Below are 21,106 nucleotides of genomic sequence, written 5' to 3' on the forward strand. Positions count from 1 at the left end.
TATCATGCGAACTAAGATTCTGACCTGACCTGACTCTTCGATATGACTTTGATTGCAGTGTTTCACCACCACAGTTGAACTCACATTGTAAGCCAAAAGATGAAAAATCATTGTACAGTTTGACCCACTCACATCGTGCGAGCACTCTTGTGGATCAGCCATACTTGTTTAGAGCCACAGTACACATGGAATGTTGATTCACTTAATTCCCATGCCTTTGCCATACTAAGGGAGCAATTACTTTGTGACTTTTTGGAAGAAACAAGACATTCTGCAAACATGGTAAGCCACCCAAACAGACATTTTTCTCCAGCTCCTTTGATAGCACAGGAGATGTTGGCACTGCCACATTCACATGGGAACAACAAAACCTGCTCTTGAGCTTCCTTGTCTTTGTTAGAGCTCACTACAACGAGACAAGACTGCCTTTCAGGCATCAGTTGAAGAGGTCATCTGCTTGCTACCACTGGATTTGTGTTCACTGCCTTCTGCTCCATTAACAACCTGGTCAAAAGTTCCAGCATCTGTTAACTTACAGCTGCAGAAGGACAAACCGGCATTCATATTGCTTCCACAGCCTGGTAGAGTTGCTGATTGGTTGGGTAGTCTACATCAACAATTATAGGACTCAAATGTCAGCCAACTCTTCTCATAGTGATATCTTCCATGAAACTTTAATGAGAGGTCCTATAACATGCAGACTCCAGGTTTTCATGTGGTCATCTCAGCAGTCGATTGAGACATTGCAGTATTGGGGATGGCAAAACAGTACTCTTTTCGCATGGATTGAAAGATGTTCAGCAACACACAGCAGCTGATGTGGAATTTCATAGCAGTGGGTTCTATGCTGGACTTAGTGTTAATAGTTATATTCCAACAAGGTCAACAGTTTATCATCTCCCACCCTGAATTCCAAAGGACATAGATGGGAATCTGTTTCTAGAATGGCCTCCATCTTGAATAGAGCTGTGCAGCATACTCTTGCCAGTGACATAACAGCTACTAACTCACAACTGGCAGAACAAGATATGGTGCTCTCCACCTTTCTTAAAGATCTGCATCCAGCCAAGTTATGCATGCAGCCGTTATCGTCTATCTTCTCTTCATTGGCCATGTTTGAGGAAATCTTGAAGCAAATCCAAAGCGACCAGTTTCCCAGTCTTAGCTACAGAGGAGGGATTTTAAGATCAATGAAGTATAATTTGTATACCTATATATTGTCAATGATTCACATTGCACATTAGGTGTATTATCAAGACCATGATCACAGGTCAGTATATTAAAGTTTATTTTATATATGTATGTTTCTGGTTTTGTTTGAGTTTGTCATTATCCATGTATGTATGTATGTATGTATTCTATTTGCATCTTATTATTATAGGGGGCATAAAATAATGTTTTCAGGTTTATATAGCATTGATGTTATGTATCAGTAATGTCTCATTGTTTTATGTGTGGTATATCTAAAATACTCTTGTTCCTCCTTATGTAGTTGGCTGTTTGGCCACGTAATGGCTCTTTAGAGAATATATAACCAGATTGATAACTAATTTTTTGTGACATGACATTTTGCATGGGGGTGTATTTATATAACCAGATTGATAACTAATTTTTTGTGACATGACATTTTGCATAGGGGTGTATTTATATAACCGGACTGATCTATTTTGTGACATGACATTTTGCATAGGGGTGTATTTATATAACCAGATTGATAACCAATTTTGTGACATGACATTTTGTATACTGGTGTATTTATATAACCAGATTGATAACCAATTTTGTGACATGACATTTTGTATACTGGTGTATTTATATAACCAGATTGATAACCGATTTTGTGACATGACATTTTGCATAGGGGTGTATTTATATAACCAGACTGATAACTGATTTTATGACTTGACATTTTGCATAGGGGTGTATTTATATAACCAGACTGATAACCGATTTTATGACATGACATTTTGCATAGGGGTGTATTTATATAACCAGACTGATAACCGATTTTATGACATGACATTTTGCAAAGGGGTGTATTTATATAACCAGATTGATAATCGATTTTGTGACATGATATTTTGCATAGGGGTGTATTTATATGAGCAGATTGATGACCATTCCTCAAATTTTTGCTATATTCATGATCAGTCTTGCACAAAACTAAAACCTCCATAAACCTTAAGAAAGAAAATGACATATTTAATACATATTTTTGAAACCATGCATTAGGTGAATATGCTTTGGGTTTTATTTCCAGATGAGTGCTCAAGTAGTGTCCATACAGGAACGTGCTACGGCCTCAATGTCTGCTGGTTTGTCATTGGAGGATAGTACCAAGTCATCAGAGCAGTTGTTAGAAGTGGTCAAGTAAGTACAATTATGCTTTTTTGCAGCAAATACTTTATAGTCCAAATGGTTGCAATGCAAAATAATTCAGTTAGATAAATTATGTCATAGTTCAAACCTTTTGAGTCTTTAACATTACTTTAAGATAGATTTAGTTTCACCTGCTATTATTTTGTTGTGCCCAATATATTTTTTAATTTTTTTAATTAGTTACATCTACTGCTTATAGACCAGAAGAGTTTATGGATGGTATGTTGTCCCTCATGTTTATGTCCATTAGCACAATTATTGCTACTCCTTTTAAACTGCTCAAAGGATTGCTATGATGCCCTAGACATCACTATACACTGCAGACATCATATGACTGAAAAAAATTAAAGTTACATAACAAATCCAAATCTCACACACACACACAGACACACAGAGTTATCTCATAGTCTAGTTAGTCATAAATGAAAATGGTTTAGCTTAGACATCCAATATGAATGGAAAGTCATATTGATATGAGATTTTCTTCAGAAGGCTTCTTATAAAGTTTAGTTGGGCCAGAATGAAAATGATGCTGATCTGATGCCCATTATGGCCACCTGTTGAAAATTTTGTTAATACTACTCCTGAATGAATAGTCATATGAACATGGGGTTTTCACTAAAAGACTTCTTATGACTTTTGGCTGGTCCTTAATGCAATTGGTGCTGATCTAATAACCATTATGGCTACCACAGCAGTCATCTTGAAAATCTTGTTAATGCTGCTCCACCTGAGTGGAAAGTTATAATGACATAAGATTTCACCAGAAGACTTTTTATATGGTATAGTTGGTCCTAAATAAAAATGGATCAGATCTGATGAACAGTAATGACTCTCTTTAAACTCTTGTTATCAATATTTCACCTGAATGAATGGCCATGTCAACATGGTGTTTTCACTTAATGATTTATAATGTCTAGTTGATCCTGACAATGCTGTTTTATAATGGCTATTTTAAAAATCTTGCTGTTTTTTCTTCTGAATAAATTTTGTTATTGCCACGGGGTTTGCACCAATGGACTTCTTACGATGATGGTCTTAAATGAAAAGGGTGCCACTTGAACATCCAATATAGCTGCCACATTGGCTATTTTTGAAAATCTTGTTATCACAAATTCTGAATGAATGGTTATATCAGAATTGGGTTTTCACTAAATGACGTTTTATGGTGTCTAGATGGTTGTGAATGATAAATCTGATTTTCATTATAGCAACCAGAATGGACATCTTGTAAATCTGGTATTGGTTACTTCTTCTAGATGACTTGACATAGCAATATTGTGTTTTCACCAAAAGACTTCCTATGAATTTTAGCTGGTCTTAAATGGAAATGGTTTCTCTAATATTCAGTGTGGCCACCATGGCAGTCATCTTGAAAATCTTGTTTTTACTTTCCAAAATGGAAGGACTTGTCAACATGGGGTTTCTCATGGGTTCGATCCCTGGCTGGGTCATACCAAAGACTTATAAAAATGGTACTAACATCTGTCTTGCTTGGCACTCAACATTAAGAGGTTAGTGTTAGGACTGGTCAACCTGGTGTTAAAATAATGTGACTGGGTGGGACATCATACTACATGTCTGTGGCATGAAGCCTCAGTGCTTGACATCACTATAAACTGTCACACTGCGGACATCATAGTGATATGACTGAAAAATTTCTAAAGCTACGTTAAAAATCCAAATAACACACACACACAACATGGTGTTTCCACCAGAATTCTTGTGACCCTAAATGATGTATTGAATGGTTCTCAGTTCCAATAGACCATCCATAGCAGCTAATCCAAAATTCTTGTTTTTGCTGAAGACTATAAAAAATGGTTTCAATACTCAGCAGTTAAAGGGAACAAATGGACTTATTTTGAATTATGGAAATTGTTTTTGGCCAATAGAGCATCCCTCGTTGTGATTGCCTCCTGTCATCCTCCGAATCTCAGCAACACAGGTAAACAATGCTTTAAATGGAACTGGAAGCAAAGCAGGTTGACTTAATGGAAATGTCTTGTTGATATTCAGCCAAGAGAACATTTTTCAGAACTCTCCAATATTGCTTACAAAAGGAATAAAGGGAAAATTCCTTACTGCAAACTGACATTCACTTGCTCTTGAAATTACAGTTCATTCATAGTTGTGTATGAAATAGTGGGAGATTAGTTAACAAAACAAACAAACAAAAACTTAGCTTGTGAAATCAATGATTAGAGCTGGGGTCTCAAACTCAAAGCACCCTGAGGGCCACATGAGGGCATTTTTGATGGCCCAAGGGCCGCACCACCGTTGTTATCTCTCATGACACCTTGTAATGCTAATCATTTTGTGGGCCACAGGATATGGCTTGGTGGGCCACATGTTTGAGACCCCTGGATTAGAGCATGCAAATCACTTGGTGTGGTTTTATGATCTTATCATATACATCTGACTCAATAATTCAAGGACAGTGGGGTTAAAATATGTAGACTGCAGCCTTATAGAGGGCATGGGTTATCCAGGGACCTCGGAATTGAGAAAGAGATGGACATTGACAGAGAAGGGGGAGGGAAATGGTTGAATACTTGTTTTATAGTTGTGTTGAAAATAATTGGCAGTAAAAAGCTTTTGTTTGCAAAGATTTTTGTTTTACGTTAAAATTTATTTTAAAGATGGGAAATCTCTGATTGTTAAAAACATTACTCCAGTAGGTTTCAGCAGTTTCTATCTCCCTCTCTCTCTCTCTCTGTCTCTGTGTCTCTCTCTCTCTTACAGTTCCATTTCAAACTTTTGTTCGCATATTTGTAACAGTTACAAACCAACACATTACATATACCATATTGAAGCCAATAAAAAACCTAACCTCTTTAATCAGATGACAACTAGTTTACTGCTTCTGTCATGAAATTTGTACTTTCATCAGTTACATTTTACTTCTTCCTAGAGCACATTTATCCTTTCATAGAGTTTAGTTGTTCATTATCCTTTTAGTAAGTTGCACTTAAACATTTAACAACCCTTCCCTTATTGCAGCAAAATTACGACCTAACAAATTACATATAAATCATTATAATAAAAAAACTTATAATAATAACCCTTCCGTTTTGTAATCCAAAGAAATGCAATTTTCCCTGCGAGCTTCTGGATTTCTTTGTTCTGCAAGAATGTCTTTGGTGATGATGTGTTCTCCAGATACATAATGGTGATCAAAGACAGATTTTTTGAAAATTCTAAGACCCTGTCACAATAGGATTATTCACTTTTTGCAGTTTGTGCACGTATCAGATGAGTCATCACAATAGTTGTGCTGTATTCCAGCCAAGGGAATACTTGTCTCCATTTTTCATTAAAGTTATACTCCAGTTTCTTTGCTGTGTTTTGCTTCTTGCACTTTCTAGGCTGGGGATTCTTAGTGCATGTCATTTTTATCTTTCTTTTTAGTCAGAAATACATCAAGCTTTGTTGGTCTGGATGACATGTTACTGAGCCTGAAGGTAATCATGTGAGAGCTTATGAGGGAAGGGGAAGCTACTCGGTCAAAATGCTTACACTTGAAGTAGGCATGATGCCCATGTCTTTTGCATTGAAGATTGAACAAATCTTGATCGCATTGTGTGAATCCTTTGCATCATAGATATGCACCGCAACAAGCATGCTTTAATTTCTCCAGATACACAAATGTGCATAAAGGGAAACAGTGTGCTGAGAATTTTTTTTTATATAAAAAAAATTCAGCAAACTTTGAATTCTTGCATAAAATGAGCAATAATCATGGTTTCATTTACCAGTTTTGATAGTGATTTTATTCACGTTCAACAAATGGGTTATTTTGAGGCATTTTACATAGGGAAAAATGGATTGACATCTGCCCCCATGTTATAAGCAGGTTTTCTGGTTATATCAGTATAGTATAGTGAAGGAGTAGCATAGTGATACTTGTTATGATCTATCACTTCTTCAATATCGATAAAATTTGCTTGTTTCTAATGGCTGTAAATGAGGTACATGAAACTGGAGTTGTGACTTTTTTTGTTGTTGTTCATATTCTACAGTATTGAAATGTAATTCTACTTAATTTTTATTTTTTAGATTCCTGCGTCGTGAGAAGGACATTGCAGAATCTAAGCTGGAAGTTGTTCAGACTGAGGCTAACCGCCTGCAGCAGAAAGCAGAACTAGCAGAGAGACACCTGGAAGAAGCCAATAAAATTATTGCTGAGGAGAGGGAGCGGTCACAGGTCAGTTTTATTTCCATGTACATGTTTAATAATGGTAGTTGTAGCTTATTTTTAAACCCAATCCATTCTGTTTATATTGATTGTAAATGACCTGTTTCACTGCATGATATTAAGTTACAGTGTAAAGAGTAAGGTAAGAGCTTTGTTAGATGAATTTAATTCAAGATGAAAATATGAATATTGATATGACCTAGCTAGTGCCTGCATCAGTTTTAAATGACTGATCTAGTCTACAATTTACTGTGTAGGTGAGCATTCAGACTGATGTAGTCAACAATTTACTGTATAAATGAGCATTCATACTGATATAGTCTAGAGTTAATATGTACATGAGCATTCATACTGATCTAGTCTACAATTTACTGTGTATGTGAGCATTTATACTGATTGAGTCTACAATTTACTGTGTATGTGAGCATTCAGACTGATCTAGTCTACCATTTACTGTGTAGGTGAACATTCAGACTGATCTAGTCTACCATTTACTGTGTAGGTGAACAATCAGACTGATCTATGTACCATTTACTGTGCAACCGCTTCAGTGGTCTAGTGGTTAGGGCATCCACCTTGGAAGCGGGAGGTCATGGGTTCAAACCCCGGCCAAGTCATACCAAAGACTTGCAAAATGTTACTAACAGCTGCCTCGCTAGACACTTGGCATTAACTCATTCGGCCCCAGAGGTTTTTGTTATTTTTACCTGAAATGTGTGTAGGAACGAGATTTGGGGTGCTATTTCTGAATACATGGTAATACAGCGGTTTTCAACAGATTATCCATGAGAATAATGCCTAGTTGTATTAGAAACATCAATTTCCATTGGTTATTTTGCTTGCGCATGAGCAGAAGGGTAAAAGTTGGAGTTCTTTTTTTTTTTTTTTGGCTTAATAGATCCATCATTTTTGTATGGAGACCGCAATTTATTCCAAATGCCCACCTTATCCTAGTTTTTGCAAAGGTTCACCTGTCTGTGTTCAGTTAAGACCAGTATGCCTTAGATCTGAGGCCAAAAGGTCTAAAATCCAGACACAAAATCGCATTCCGATCTCGAGCGAATTTTGGGTGAAAAAAAACCGGGTCCAAAAAATGAGCTTTTTCTCTCTGTATTTTGTAGTGCAACTAGAACTTCCCGATTATTTGATATCATTTTAGAGCTATATCTGTCTGCTTTGTTTTAATACCACCCACGTTGGTCTATCTTAAATGGCCTTGATGCTGCAGGGCTTTGAAGTAGGGTACAGCCTCATCACGCCTACAGACGGGATCGGGGCTGAATCGGTTAAGAGGTTAGTGTTAGGACTGGATGGCCTGGTGTCACGATAATGTGACTGGGTGGGACATCATGCTACATGTTTGTGGCATGATGCCCCAGTGCTAGACATCACTATAAACTGCCACACTGCAGACATCATAACGATATGACTGAAAAATTTAAAAGTTACATTAAAAATCCTAATCACACACATTTACTGTGTATGTGAGCATTCATACTGATCTAGCCTACAATTTACTGCGTAGGTGAGCATTCAGACTGATGTATTCTACCATTTACTGTATAGGTGGGCATTCAGATTGATTTAGTCTACAAGTTACTGTGTATGTGATCATTCAGACGATTTAGTCTACAGTTTACTGTGTATGTGATCATTCAGACTGATCTAGTCTACAATTTACTGTGTATGTGATCATTCAGATGATCTAGTCTACAATTTACTGTGTATGTGATCATTCAGATGATCTAGTCTACAATTTACTGTGTATGTGATCATTCAGACGATCTAGTCTACCATTTACTGTGTAGGTGAGCATTCAGACTGATCTAGTCTACAATTTACTGTGCATATGAGCATTTAGACTGATCTAGTCTACAATTTGCTGTGTAGGTGAGCATTCAGACTGATCTAGTCTACAATTTACTGTGTATATGAGCATTTAGACTGATCTAGTCTACAATTTACTGTGTATATGAGCATTCAGACTGATGTAGTGTACAATTTACCATGTAGGTGAGCATTCAGATTGATCTAGTCTACAATTTACTGTGTATGTGAACATTCAGACTGATGTGTACAATTTACTGTGCGTGTGAGCATTCAGACTGATGTGTACAATGTACTGTGTATGTGAACATTCAGACTGATGTAGCGTACAGTTTACTGTGTATGTGAGCATTCAAACTGATCTAGTCTGCCATTTACTGTGTAGGTGATACTCAGACTGATGTAGTGTACAATTTACTGTGTAGGTGAGCATTCAGACTGATCTACTCTGCCATTTACTGTGTAGGTGAGCATTCAGACTGATGTAGTGTACAATTTACCATGTAGGTGAGCATTCAGATGGATGTAGTGTACAATTTACCATGTAGGTGAGCATTCAGACTGATGTAGTGTACAATTTACCAGGTAGGTGAGCATTCAGACTGATGTAGTGTACAATTTACTGTGTATGTGAGCATTCAAACTGATCTAGTCTGCCATTTACTGTGTAGGTGAGCATTCAGACTGATGTAGTGTACAATTTACCATGTAGGTGAGCATTCAGACTGATGTGTACAATTTACTGTGTATGTGAGCATTCAGACTGATGTAGTGTACAATTTACCATGTAGGTGAGCATTCAGACAGCTGCACAGCATGCAGACCTGATGAGGAAGGTGGAGAGTATTAACCTGCTGACGGACAGCAACAAGCTGCTGAGGTCAGAGAGGGAACGTCTGCATCAGCAACTGCTGGAAGCAGAGACCAAGGTAAGGGATTAATAATAGTAATAATCATAAAATTACTAATAAACTTTTTTTAAAAGAAGTTAACTCAAAGATCAACTTGTCTCCCATAAAAAGAATCCTAAATTTTATTAGGTAGCAGAGAAAAAGATTCCTTGTTATCACTTTCTGCTGTGCTGACATCGTTAATTTTCATATTTTACGTCAGTTGTTTTGAAAGTTTAGGACAAATAAAATTAATTATAGCAGCTGTTGCAAGTGGGAAAAACTTGTTCTATTATTGGCCATTTGAAACTTTTTTTATATCTAAAAGGCCTATTCTTTTTAAATCGACCAGGGTTGGACACTTATTATGTGGGTCATTTTTGTTTGCATGGGCATCAGTGTTAAATTTGTATATTTTTTTAAAACCCTGTAATTGCATGTAGTTATAAATCTTGATAGGTGTATTCATTCTGGAGGGTGCTTATTGCAGGAAAAAGGTAATGACAGTGATTTACTCACCCACCCCTCACCCCTCATTTCAACCACTCCTTGTCCCTATTCCATGGACTTCCTCCACAGGTCATAAATTTAAGTAGTGATAAAAATGTAAATTTTTGCAAAACTATGAAAGTTGATGTCTCAGAGGTAAATGAATTGTCATTGATAAGTGTTCTGACTTTTATACTTTGGTTTTATAATGCTTATGAAGTTGAATTGAATATTTATGTAAACTTGCTAATATTCCCACATGAAGATATGTTTGCTCATTATTGTTAGTAATTTATCCACATCGCTTTCAGAGAAACTTTTGTTATCTTCTTGCGTGATATTCTTCAGGTGCGAAAACTTGAGGAGGACATCACTCCCCTCCATAGCAATATCCGTGAGCTGCAGGCTCTGCAGGAGAACCTGACTGCTGAGAAAAATACACTTAAAGGGGAAGCAGAGCGCTGGAAAACGCGCACAAATCATCTGATTGAACAGTCCAATAAAACAGATCCAGAAGAGCGCAAGAGACTGATGTGAGTGTTCAGTTTATGCTAAATTAAGTTGCTCAGCTTGTTATATTTTCAATATTTCAAAGACCAAGGGGATGATTTTTCTTCTCTACAGTAGCAGAAGAAAGAAATAGGCTTTTTCCTTTGCAGTAATATCAGATTTTACACACCAACAATCGATGGTTAGACAAATTGAAAACATGACCCTGCAGGTGCCGTGCCACTTTATTCTTGCAGTTCTACTTAATACACATGTATATTTTGCAGATAAATAACATGAATACATGCTGTGTTTAGTTGTCAGAGCCTGAATGATGATTATTTTGTTGTCTTGAGTGAGCCATATCAACATTTGAAAACTGTTATCACATTTACCAGTTTGTAAGTCAAATTACAATACAATATTTATTGGATTTTAAAGAAGCACCCTCCAAGTGTAACACAGATCAACTTAATGTAACACAGATCAACTTGATGTAATGCATATCACCTTTATCATCTTTCTTCTCCAGATACGTTACCTAATAATAACACATTAGTAGTTTGGTCACTTCTGCACAAATCCAGCCCTCACAAGCCTGCTTTTAGCATCAAGAGTGTTAAAAGTTGTCCACCCACCTGGGTGGTAGTCATGCAAAAGTGATCTTCCTTGAATTGAGGGGTTGACTCTAAAGCTTTATTCGTACTTTAGTTACTTGTTCTGCTTCTGCTTGGAATCATGCTCTTTTGGAGACCTTGCAAAACTGCTTTCCACGTGTTTTAAGTATTTCATTTTTGGTTCCATTTTATTAGCTGGCTGTAATGTCTATCATATGTCAGTTCAGATTTCCATTTTTGACCTGATATATTTGAATTATCAGGTACTGCATACTGTAATGTTGTACAAATAAGTATTTGGAACACTTTTAGGGCTTCCATTAAATTGATATTTTATGGAGTCCCGAGGACCCCCACATTTGAATTTTATATTGTTCTTGCAAGATGTTAAAGGATCCTACTTTATAGTTTCTACAGTAAGTTGTGTGTCTATGTGTGTTTGTGTGTGTGTGAGAGAGAGAGGGATCTCACTAGAGTTTTGGTGACAATAGGACTTCCACTAGAAAAAATTGCAGTCCACTCTCACAAGTGTAATTGAGAATACATGAAGTGGATAAATGTCCATTATAATGCCAGGAATAAAGACACACAAAACCTTATCAGTTTTATGATTTGTAATTCTTTAAATATTCATGTATTAAAATTGATATCCCATCATTTGACTTGGGAACACGCTACACAAGTCCAATAGACAGTAATATGTTGTGGCATCTTAATTGCAGAACTGGATGATCGTGAATTTAATTTTAAATTTGACAATGAGCATTCATGTGCTCAATCCCGAGTGCTGTATTACATTACTCTTATATTCTTCTTTTAAAGTTTATAAAAGGGTGTTGATTCGTCCTTTTTTCTGATTGACATGTTTTGAAGTTTGCAAGATCCATCTGCTCTAACGTGTTCTGTCGTATAACAGCCACAAATCACACCGTAAAGAGTATTGCCATTTTCTATAAAACCGTAGACAGGTCCACTACCTAATTTTATTATGAATATAATAAATCTTTGAGGATTAATTCAGATTGATGAAACCTGTCTGTTTTCTTGGAAATAAAATGGGTCATATACAGTTGCTATAAATAGAAAACAATGAAAATTCTTACGCATTAGTGATGTTTTTAAAGCAGATTCATAAATTTATACAAGTGGATTTAAAGAGGTGATACTAAAAATGATTAACACAACTTTTTACTGATTTTTTTTACAATTTTATTTTTTAATTTACCAAAACAGCTCAATCCATATACTGGAGAACATAAAATGAAATTTGTTGAAAAAAAAGGCTAAATGATTACAACGAAAGTGTAATGGCTGGCATGTACATGTTTAATCCCCAAAATACTTATCCAAATTTGCTAACAGCATTTTGTCCAATTGTCTGTGTGATAGCATCAAATGGTAGTAATATTTATTATCATAGGGTTTATCTTCTGATTTAATTTGAATCCATAGCCTGTTGTCCTTTTGATATCACGTGCACTATACTTAATAGGTTACACTCAGAAATGAACACAATGCATAATTAATGAGCATGACCTAAATAGGCAGCGTCGAAGATCTTTGAGCTCTCTGTTTTGAAAAACCTCAACCTTTTTTTGCAAGTTGGAAATCGACTTGGTCAACAATTTTTATTGCGGCCTACTGGACTCATAGGCAGGGTTTTTAATGCATCAGGGATGCACATTTTTGCATTATCAGAAGCCCTGACTTTGTTTTTCTCATTAGCTTAACTATTTTCACCTGTACTTTATTTGCCAGCCTATAAATTGATACTTCTTGACTGGAAAATCTCCGGTTCACCTTATATTCCGAATCGACTTGTATATGGATCGCTTTATCAAATGACATGTAACTTTTGTATGTAAAATATTTCTCCAAGCATATGTTTAAATATAATTATCATTTTGGGGAAGAGATCATGTATGGAAAAATATAGGACAAGTTAGAAAATGCGTAACCATTACAAAGGCAGATATTCCAGTGCATTTTTCTTCTTGCACCTCATAATCAAATAATATATTCCCAGATGAGAGAGAGAGAGAGAGACGGAGATTGTGATCTTGTTTATATACAAGGGCAATACTATATTCCATTATCAGCTAATACAACTTTGTAAACTGCTCCTTCTAGTTTTAGTTGGGGTATCTATTGTTGAAGCACATGGTTTGCAGTGTTATTTACATGCTACTTAAATATTCTACAGCTGTGGTCAAGTCTTTTCCAGATAACACCTCTTTGAGAGAAGGTTTTGACAGATCAAATCCAATTAGTGAGGCTACCAATAGGAAATGAAGTTTCCCATAGGGTATTGTGAATATGGTACTGTGTAATGCCAGAAAATCACAGGTGCTTACTAGTGACACCTTCTGTACTTGCTGACAGATCTGTCGGAGTAATTTCAACCAAGCATGAGCAAAGACCAAAGCCAAATGTTGCCTAAGTACAGGAAGTGTTGTCTAAACAGGGCCAGTAACATGCAAAATAGCATGAAGAAGGGCTGCTTTCTATCTCTGATACAGGGGCATATTTTATTTTTATCACTAGGTGCAAGAAGAATAATGCAATGGAATACATATGCCCTCCCTCTCTCTCTCTTCAAAACAAAGTTGTTAAAGCATTTTAACATCAGTGATGCCACTTATTGCCAGTAATCTGAAATATCATATATTCCTAGTTTCATTCAACACAGCATATCAAATTTTATCCTGTCTGTAGCTTGGTAAACTTTCAGGTCAGTGTCATTGAATGTAGGTAAAAGTACCTAATTCATTTAAAATATTTCATGTGAAATGAATTAGGTACTTTTACTAATATTAAATGATGCTGACCTGAAACTTTACTGAGTTGCAGATAGGATAAAATTTGCAATGTTGTGTGGAATAAACTATAGTGAAAAGATGAAGCAGAGGTATTGATCTGGCTTTGTCTTATAACCAGCTTGTATATGGATTTGCATATTTGCCTTATACCCTGCATTAACTTATAGGACGTCATATAACGTATATACCATTGTTTTACTTGAATTATTGAGGAGAGGTTACACTTTGTGTCAAGTCTGCGACATGTGCACACAGCAGTCAGTGAAGATATCGGCAATTGACTTGGCAAGCAGAGTAACCAGGCAAGTGAGAGTGTGTGGAAATGCACTAAGATGAAGATGCCATCAGTATTTATACCTCAATTAATATCCTAAACTTATCAGAACTGGTCTTCTTGGCAGTACCAGTAGTGCCACTACCATCTTGGTACAGCGGCCTATCTGGAACAGTGATTATTTTTGGTATCAGAGGTGGAGTGGCTGTGGTCAATACAATCTCCATCACAGCCACAACTGATGCTTCAAGGAACCAGTTACAGTGATCAGTATCCCATTTTGACATCATGAAAATGGCACTGGCATTGAAGAATGAAAGATTATTATACAGTAATGGTTTCAATGGTGGCCTTACAGATCCTTGCTGGACATCTCCGTCACCAGCCTGATCTTCTTCACAACCTGTCCTGACTTCATGAACCAGCAAAGTGAATGGCCTCAGTCCATCAGGTGCTGGTGTCACCCTATTTTTCTCTATTTGAGGACTTGTGCCAATCAGCTCCATTGTCTTGACTTGATAATATCCAGAGAAGACTTCAGCATGTTGATTGAAAGTTTTCCAGCTGTTGCTGCCTGAGTCTTGCATGCCTCTAACTATGCCAGAAAGACCACTTGCCTGAGTTTTGCATGCCTCCGACCACTTGCCAGTTATTTATACTGAAGTTACAACCATCAATAAAGATTTGACTGGTGTGGGAACGTGAAAACTCACATTAGTTTGTATAGACCAGATATGCAATGACTGGTTCGGAATGGTGTTGCAGTAGGATTAATGCTAGACTTGATATCAGCATTTCGAATAAAGCCAAGTTTTACCTGGTGATAGCCCCAAGAGGCAACAGCAGCACCAAAATGTCAATTATATGAGCCATTTTCATCTCAGCTTCCATGGCTGTTTTTATTTTTTCAGTCAGCAGTCTGAAAATAACCCTTTCACCAAGAACTCCACTCACACCCAAGCTGGCAATTCATTCTCTTGTAAGGCTCTTACAGTAACAGAGGAGATCAACACACACCAAATGCCATAGTTACATTCAGTATTCTTTACCAGGCCAAAGAAAATTTCTCTCCATGTCCTCTGCCTGAGCATTTCTCTCCATGTCCTCTGCCTGAGCAATAGGTTTTAGATTACAGCAGGCCACATAAGAGGCAATTATGCACATAAATATAGCCTTTCAAAGCAAACATTTATTTATGTTTTTTTTAAATTAGTAGATAGGTTCATGGCACAAGAACACTATATCTGGAATAATGGAGGATGCTATAATGAAGGAAATCTATGTGTATGTACACACATTTCATGCACTGAAGTTTTTTATTTATAAAATTTTAAAAAAATGTATATATTTCTTTTCTGAAGAATATATAATGATAAAGCTTTTGTAGGTCTATTAAGCTACATGGACATTGTTTTGTATCTTCACCAATTTGTTCATTGATGTTACAGTGACTTCAAGGGAGGTAATGACCAGTAAATGATATCACGTGTGTTCTTTGTTTACAGTCAGGAGAGGGAAGATTTCAGGACAAAATTCACATCAGCAGTAGATGACTTGAACAAGAGCAGGTAAAGTTACACCCATCAAATTGCATACATAAACATTATCAGCATAGAAGATAATTGTTAAACTGAATGTGAAGCATGGTAGTTCCACATTATTTTATGCTTTTTCTCCGACAGTTGGCACATAACATGTAACATGTATCAAATGATGTAACTAACTGCTCCTGCTTACAAAAAATATACTGTGTAGTTTGTTACTGTTTTAAAGAAGTATCAAGTGTCAAAAGAATTTTAAATAAATTTGAAGGAATGAGGTTGTAGCATCTTTGAATGAAGATACATTTTTTTTCAAATATGGAGGAGTAGAAAAGGAAGACACTGATTTATTAAAAACATATATATATATTTGTATAAGTTTCTATTCATTGAAGTTAAATGTTTATTGCCATTTCTGTTCACTGAATTAAATATCTCTGCAAAATTGTACAAAACTATTTGTGTTCTTCTAGGACTGAATGTACAAGGCTCAGTGGGGAAGTCAGACGATTACAGTGAGTACTAAAATAAAATAATTTGAACTTTTTTATTGATCTACATTAATTCAACTGTAGATAAATTATCTATTGCATAAAATGTTACTCAAAAGAAATTAGATATAAAATGCCATTTACATTGAGAAAGAAAACAGCGTATATAGTGGGGCTGATTAAAATCAGATTGCCACTGTTCTACTTGAAGGTCTGACAGTTACTGCTTAGGGGTCATGTTATGGTGATGTTTGAATTAGCCAATGGAAATACAACTTTAAGAAATCTGAAAGTGAGTCAAATCATCCGGCACACATTGATGGTCTTCAACCATACTGCTCAGTCTCCCAAACACAAAGAAGAAGACTTCGTCTGATTGGCTGATCAAATTAATGATTATGATAGTAACATAGGTCACCAGAACATGACCATTAAGCAGTCATTGTAAGATCTTATTGTAAGATCTTCACATAGGACAATTGAGATCAGATTTTAATCAAATTGCTGTCAGATTTTGCCAGTAACTGGTAATATTACAGTCTTATCTTCAAATACTGACTGTGGGTTTCACTTCAGATTTATTACTTTATATTTTTAGACTTCATAGTTCTATTTTTTTTATTTCTGATAGACTGATAGTAATATTAATATTTAATCTTGCCAGAGACTCCATGTAAAATTTTATTAATAAATAACATTGATGAAATTGGAGAGATGTGTAAAGTTTGGCAGACAGGTAATACAAATTATAGCCTGTGATGCAAATATATATTATATGCTTGAGGAATTAGATGTGGACATGAATGTCTGCAGTTTAATCATTATATATATGTACATATAGAGAGAGAGAGAGAGAGAGAGAGAGCAGGTATTTTTCATGGATTAAAATTTTCCAATTTGTCTTAAAATATAGGAGTGTAATTTTGCTTACTTAAATTTTAGTGATTGTGGATCTAAACAAGTCATAATATTTAAGGTATTAAATTTGGTGGGATTCATTTTTATGATATTGTTCAAAGACAGCTACACCACAGAAGTTATGTTACCAAAAATTCCTGCTTTATGTTATTTATTACAGTCTAGCATTTAATATGGATAATGTAGACAATGACAAGAGTTGTTTTCTAGAATGTAAAGCGAATAATGAATCATTTCAGAAATGAAATGACTCGAGTGAACGGAGAGAAAACAAAGATTCAGTAAGTTTTGATTTTATTTGTATGCCCTTGACACAGTGGCAAGTAGCATTTGGACATTTGTGGCTATTAGTATGTTTGTTTTATGTTTTTTGTCTCTCGACACCATTGGGTAAATTTTTTCATGTAGCTTAGAAATCCCATACCTGGGTCACTTTATATGTGGAATATAATATCATCACATACTTCCCTTCTTTCAATACCACTCTTGCCTCTGGGTGGGGCAGTGAGAAGAAATATAATGGGGATACGGTTTTTGAATTATAATGGGGACAGATACAGTCATGTTTATTTCCATAAGCCCTTCATCAATTAATTTTATTTGGGAAGATAAGATCACATGGCTCCATTGCCTGTGTTTCCTCCTTAAGTCAGGTTCTGGTGTGAAGAATTATGTTGGGACATCTTTTGCAATTTAAAGTTTTCGCAATTGTAGCTCTGTAATGCTATTCACTTCATATTTGGAATGTACATACCTCACTTTTCTTTCTTCCACTCTTGAATGTGGATGGTTCCATGAGTTGAAGAATTAAATTGGGGACACATTCTAGTTAAAAAAAATCATATTTCGCTAACCTTTTTACTAAGTCAATTTATGTTGGAATATAACAGCATCACATATACTCTTTCTCTTACTGCCACTTCTGTCCCCTTGTTCTGCCTTTATGTTGAGTCAGGAAGTCAAGAATTTTACTGGGGAGATTCATTTGTGGTTAAGGATTTAGGCTAAAGTTTTTTTCCCCTCACTTATGCTGTTATTTTGAAAACCCCTAACCTGATCAACTGCATCTTTGAAATATAATTATTTATTCTCCGCTTTCTTCAGTATCACTCCTGTTTCTGGCTGGAACCTTGGAGTCAGGAATTTTTATGGGGACACATTTTAGATAGTGGGTTTTTTTTGCTTGCATTTCTATAACCAATTACCATCTTTATGTTTGGAATAGGACATCATCATCATTGCTATAACCAATTAGCATCTTAATGCTTGGGATATGACATCATCAAACTCTGACCTTATGGATTTACTTCTTCTATTCCTGGGTCAATTCTCTGGTTGAGGCCATAATGTCAGTAAATAAGAGACCTATTGGTTTAAGTTTCTTCCCAGGGTTTTATCCTTGGATGGAGTTACAGTGTCCAGATGTTGGGCATGTGACATTAATAATTAATGGGTGGAGTAGTGTCCCTTTGCTGAAGTAGTGTAGTTATTTGTTCTGCTTCTTTTCTATTTACACAGTGATAAACACATTATTGGAAAAGTTTGATTTCCATGGAAATTATTACTTCATAATTTAAGAAGTTTTTGAAAACTCCTTGCAAAAAGAACTTCCAGGACAATACGAAACATGTTTTTTGTTGTTGTTTTTTTGCCTCAATATTTGAATGAATCCTCATGCATTTAAAAACTTCTCTTATTTCATGTACCACCATTGTCCTGTAGTTATATCTCAATGGTCAAGAAGTTGAATACATTTTAATTATTATTATTATGTCTGCCTGCGGCATCATGCCCCAGTGCTAGACATCACTATAAACTACCACACTGCAGACATCGTAGCGATATGACTGAAAAATTGTTAAAACTACGTTAAAATCCTAATCACACACACATTATTATTATTATTATTATTATTATTTCAATAAAGTCTCATTGAATTGAATGCATATTTTGAATATGGCAATATGGCATGATCCTATTCTTATCTGTCACCTTTTACCACCATTTTTCTTGGGCTATGGTCTTGGATAAAGCCATTGGGTAAAAAAGGCATTCTACATTTTTGTATATTTTGTTGGGTGGGATGACATCCAGTTTATATTCAGAGTGGAATATATAACAACATTGTATACATCCTTACTTCCATTGACATTCTTGGGTTTGGCTTGAAAGGCTGCAACATTTACCAAAATGTCTAATCATGGACATGGGATACAGTAACTGCAACAATATTCCATTTATTCAGACCAATTGTACATTCAGCTTTCCTCTGATCTGCACAGTAGGCACACAGGTGACAGTTACTTTATATATAGCCATTCACACTGTGCTTAACAGTTTTTTTTTTATGTATGTGTTTACCACATATTATGACAAGATTTAGTTTGTAAAACTTGTTTTTATTGAATATACCTGACAGTTTAGTTAAAACATCCTTAGGATCATCTAGTATTGTTTCGTACTGTGGTATAAATATCTGCGTAATGCACTGGTAGATATGGTTTATGTTGTTTGTTCCACAGTTTACTCCTATCAAACTGCATTGATCCAGTTTGCATTTGTATGCAAATATATATATATGGTACCACATGAATGTTTGTTTACAAGGTTACCAGTTTTATTGATGCTTAAACCAAGTCATTTACACATGTGTCAGTGTTGCAGCCTTATTAGTTTTAGAGATAGGATTGAGGGTTTCTGTCCTTTGATATCTCAGCAGTTCATTCCTTGGGTATTTCATGTATTTGTTTTTAATAAAGTTGTTGTTTTCATATGTAATACAATGACATGTGTAATTATTTAATTCATGAACATAGGAGCTGAACATGTTTATCGGTATGTACATTAAGATGTGTGTGTGATTTGGATTTTTAACGCAGCTTTAACAATTTTTCAGTCATATTGCTACGATAGGGCATCAGTCCTAACACTAACTTCTTAATGCTGAGCGCCAAGTGAGGCAGCTGTTAGTACCATTTTTGTAACTATTTGGTATGACCCGGTTAGGATCGAACTCATGACCTCCCTCATCTGAGGCAGATGCTTTAACCACTAGGCTACCAGAGTGGTCCCACATAAATATGTAAACACTTTTATCCTTTTGCCAATGTGTACATAAAGATGTCCAAAACTCTGATCCATTATGGTGGCGCTCACCAGATAATATGTACTTTTGAGAGAGTGAAGTATGTAAGGTGAAGTAGTTCGCATTTAAAAACATGCACAGTGGAGAGAATGTTTGCATACCTCTGTGCTACATTAATGTAATGTGGATGATATTTCTTTTGGATATTGTACATTTGGAAATTTTACATGATTTAAGCACACTGCTAACTAAAATGACTGCTCCCTTGTGTTAAAAAATCAGTCTGAATTAGTCTAAAGTACACTATACATAGCAGCTATTAAAATAGGGAAAATGAATTTTGCCAGACCAGACAATACTATCTTCTGAAAGTGCAATGAATGAATTACCAAATATATAAAATGTAAAAAAAGTTATGGGCTCTTTTTTATACAATTTACCTCTGAAGTTCAGGAAGTGAAAATGACCAAGCAGAGCTAGCACTTTTTTGAAAGGTGCACATTTGAAGTAAGGCCAAGCTGTATACTCTATAACCTATAGTACACCCATCAATCATACACCAAAATAAAGGGAATTAAAGGTTCTTTGCATTATACCTAAGATATACAAGGTCTTTTTTAAATAGCCAGTATAACCAGTGAGGAAAGCCGGGGACATTCTTTTTCTTTAAAATCCTAAAACTATGCAAAATGCGAAACTGTATAGCGCCACCTTAAAGAAAATATAAAAATGTTTGCAATTATTTTTTTTTATTTTCATATAATTATGTATGATGTTCTGAATAAAATGGTACATTCATTATTGATGTTAAGCATGAAAATAAGCTATTATGATCATTTTTCTCTTGCTTACATAATTTGCCGTGAGGTATGTTTGTGTGAGTAGTGATCTTAATTATGGGGAAATTAGAAGTCTTAGAATATAGGAATAGAGTCAACTTAAATTTAAAACTGTTGCAATAAGTGACAGAAATATATGGTGAAAATGTTTCTTTTCATTTATTTGCAATGAAATAAAAAAAATAAATGAGGAGAAAGTGAATTCGCTTCTTCCATATTAAACAATAGGCAAATATTTTACACTTTGACC

At 35.5% G+C, this 21,106-nt stretch overlaps 1 protein-coding gene across 4 annotated transcripts in view; it reads left to right on the forward strand.

Annotated features, from left to right (window-relative positions):
- LOC149807038 (nucleoprotein TPR-like) overlaps positions 1 to 21,106 on the forward strand; it is a 293,006-nt gene that overhangs the window by 101,929 nt on the left and 169,971 nt on the right. For all 4 annotated transcript variants that reach the window (XM_089960984.1, XM_089960994.1, XM_089961010.1 and 1 more), the window contains exons 32-38: positions 2,261 to 2,370; positions 6,439 to 6,586; positions 9,196 to 9,333; positions 10,132 to 10,316; positions 15,488 to 15,550; positions 15,997 to 16,038; positions 17,172 to 17,213. In XM_089960984.1, the coding sequence (XP_089817110.1) occupies positions 2,261 to 2,370; positions 6,439 to 6,586; positions 9,196 to 9,333; positions 10,132 to 10,316; positions 15,488 to 15,550; positions 15,997 to 16,038; positions 17,172 to 17,213 (728 nt within the window). The remainder of the gene's footprint in view (positions 1 to 2,260; positions 2,371 to 6,438; positions 6,587 to 9,195; positions 9,334 to 10,131; positions 10,317 to 15,487; positions 15,551 to 15,996; positions 16,039 to 17,171; positions 17,214 to 21,106) is intronic.

This window comes from Sinohyriopsis cumingii, chromosome 1, assembly GCF_028554795.1.
Source record: "Sinohyriopsis cumingii isolate HCF-2022 chromosome 1, ASM2855479v2, whole genome shotgun sequence".
NCBI lineage: Eukaryota > Metazoa > Mollusca > Bivalvia > Unionida > Unionidae > Sinohyriopsis > Sinohyriopsis cumingii.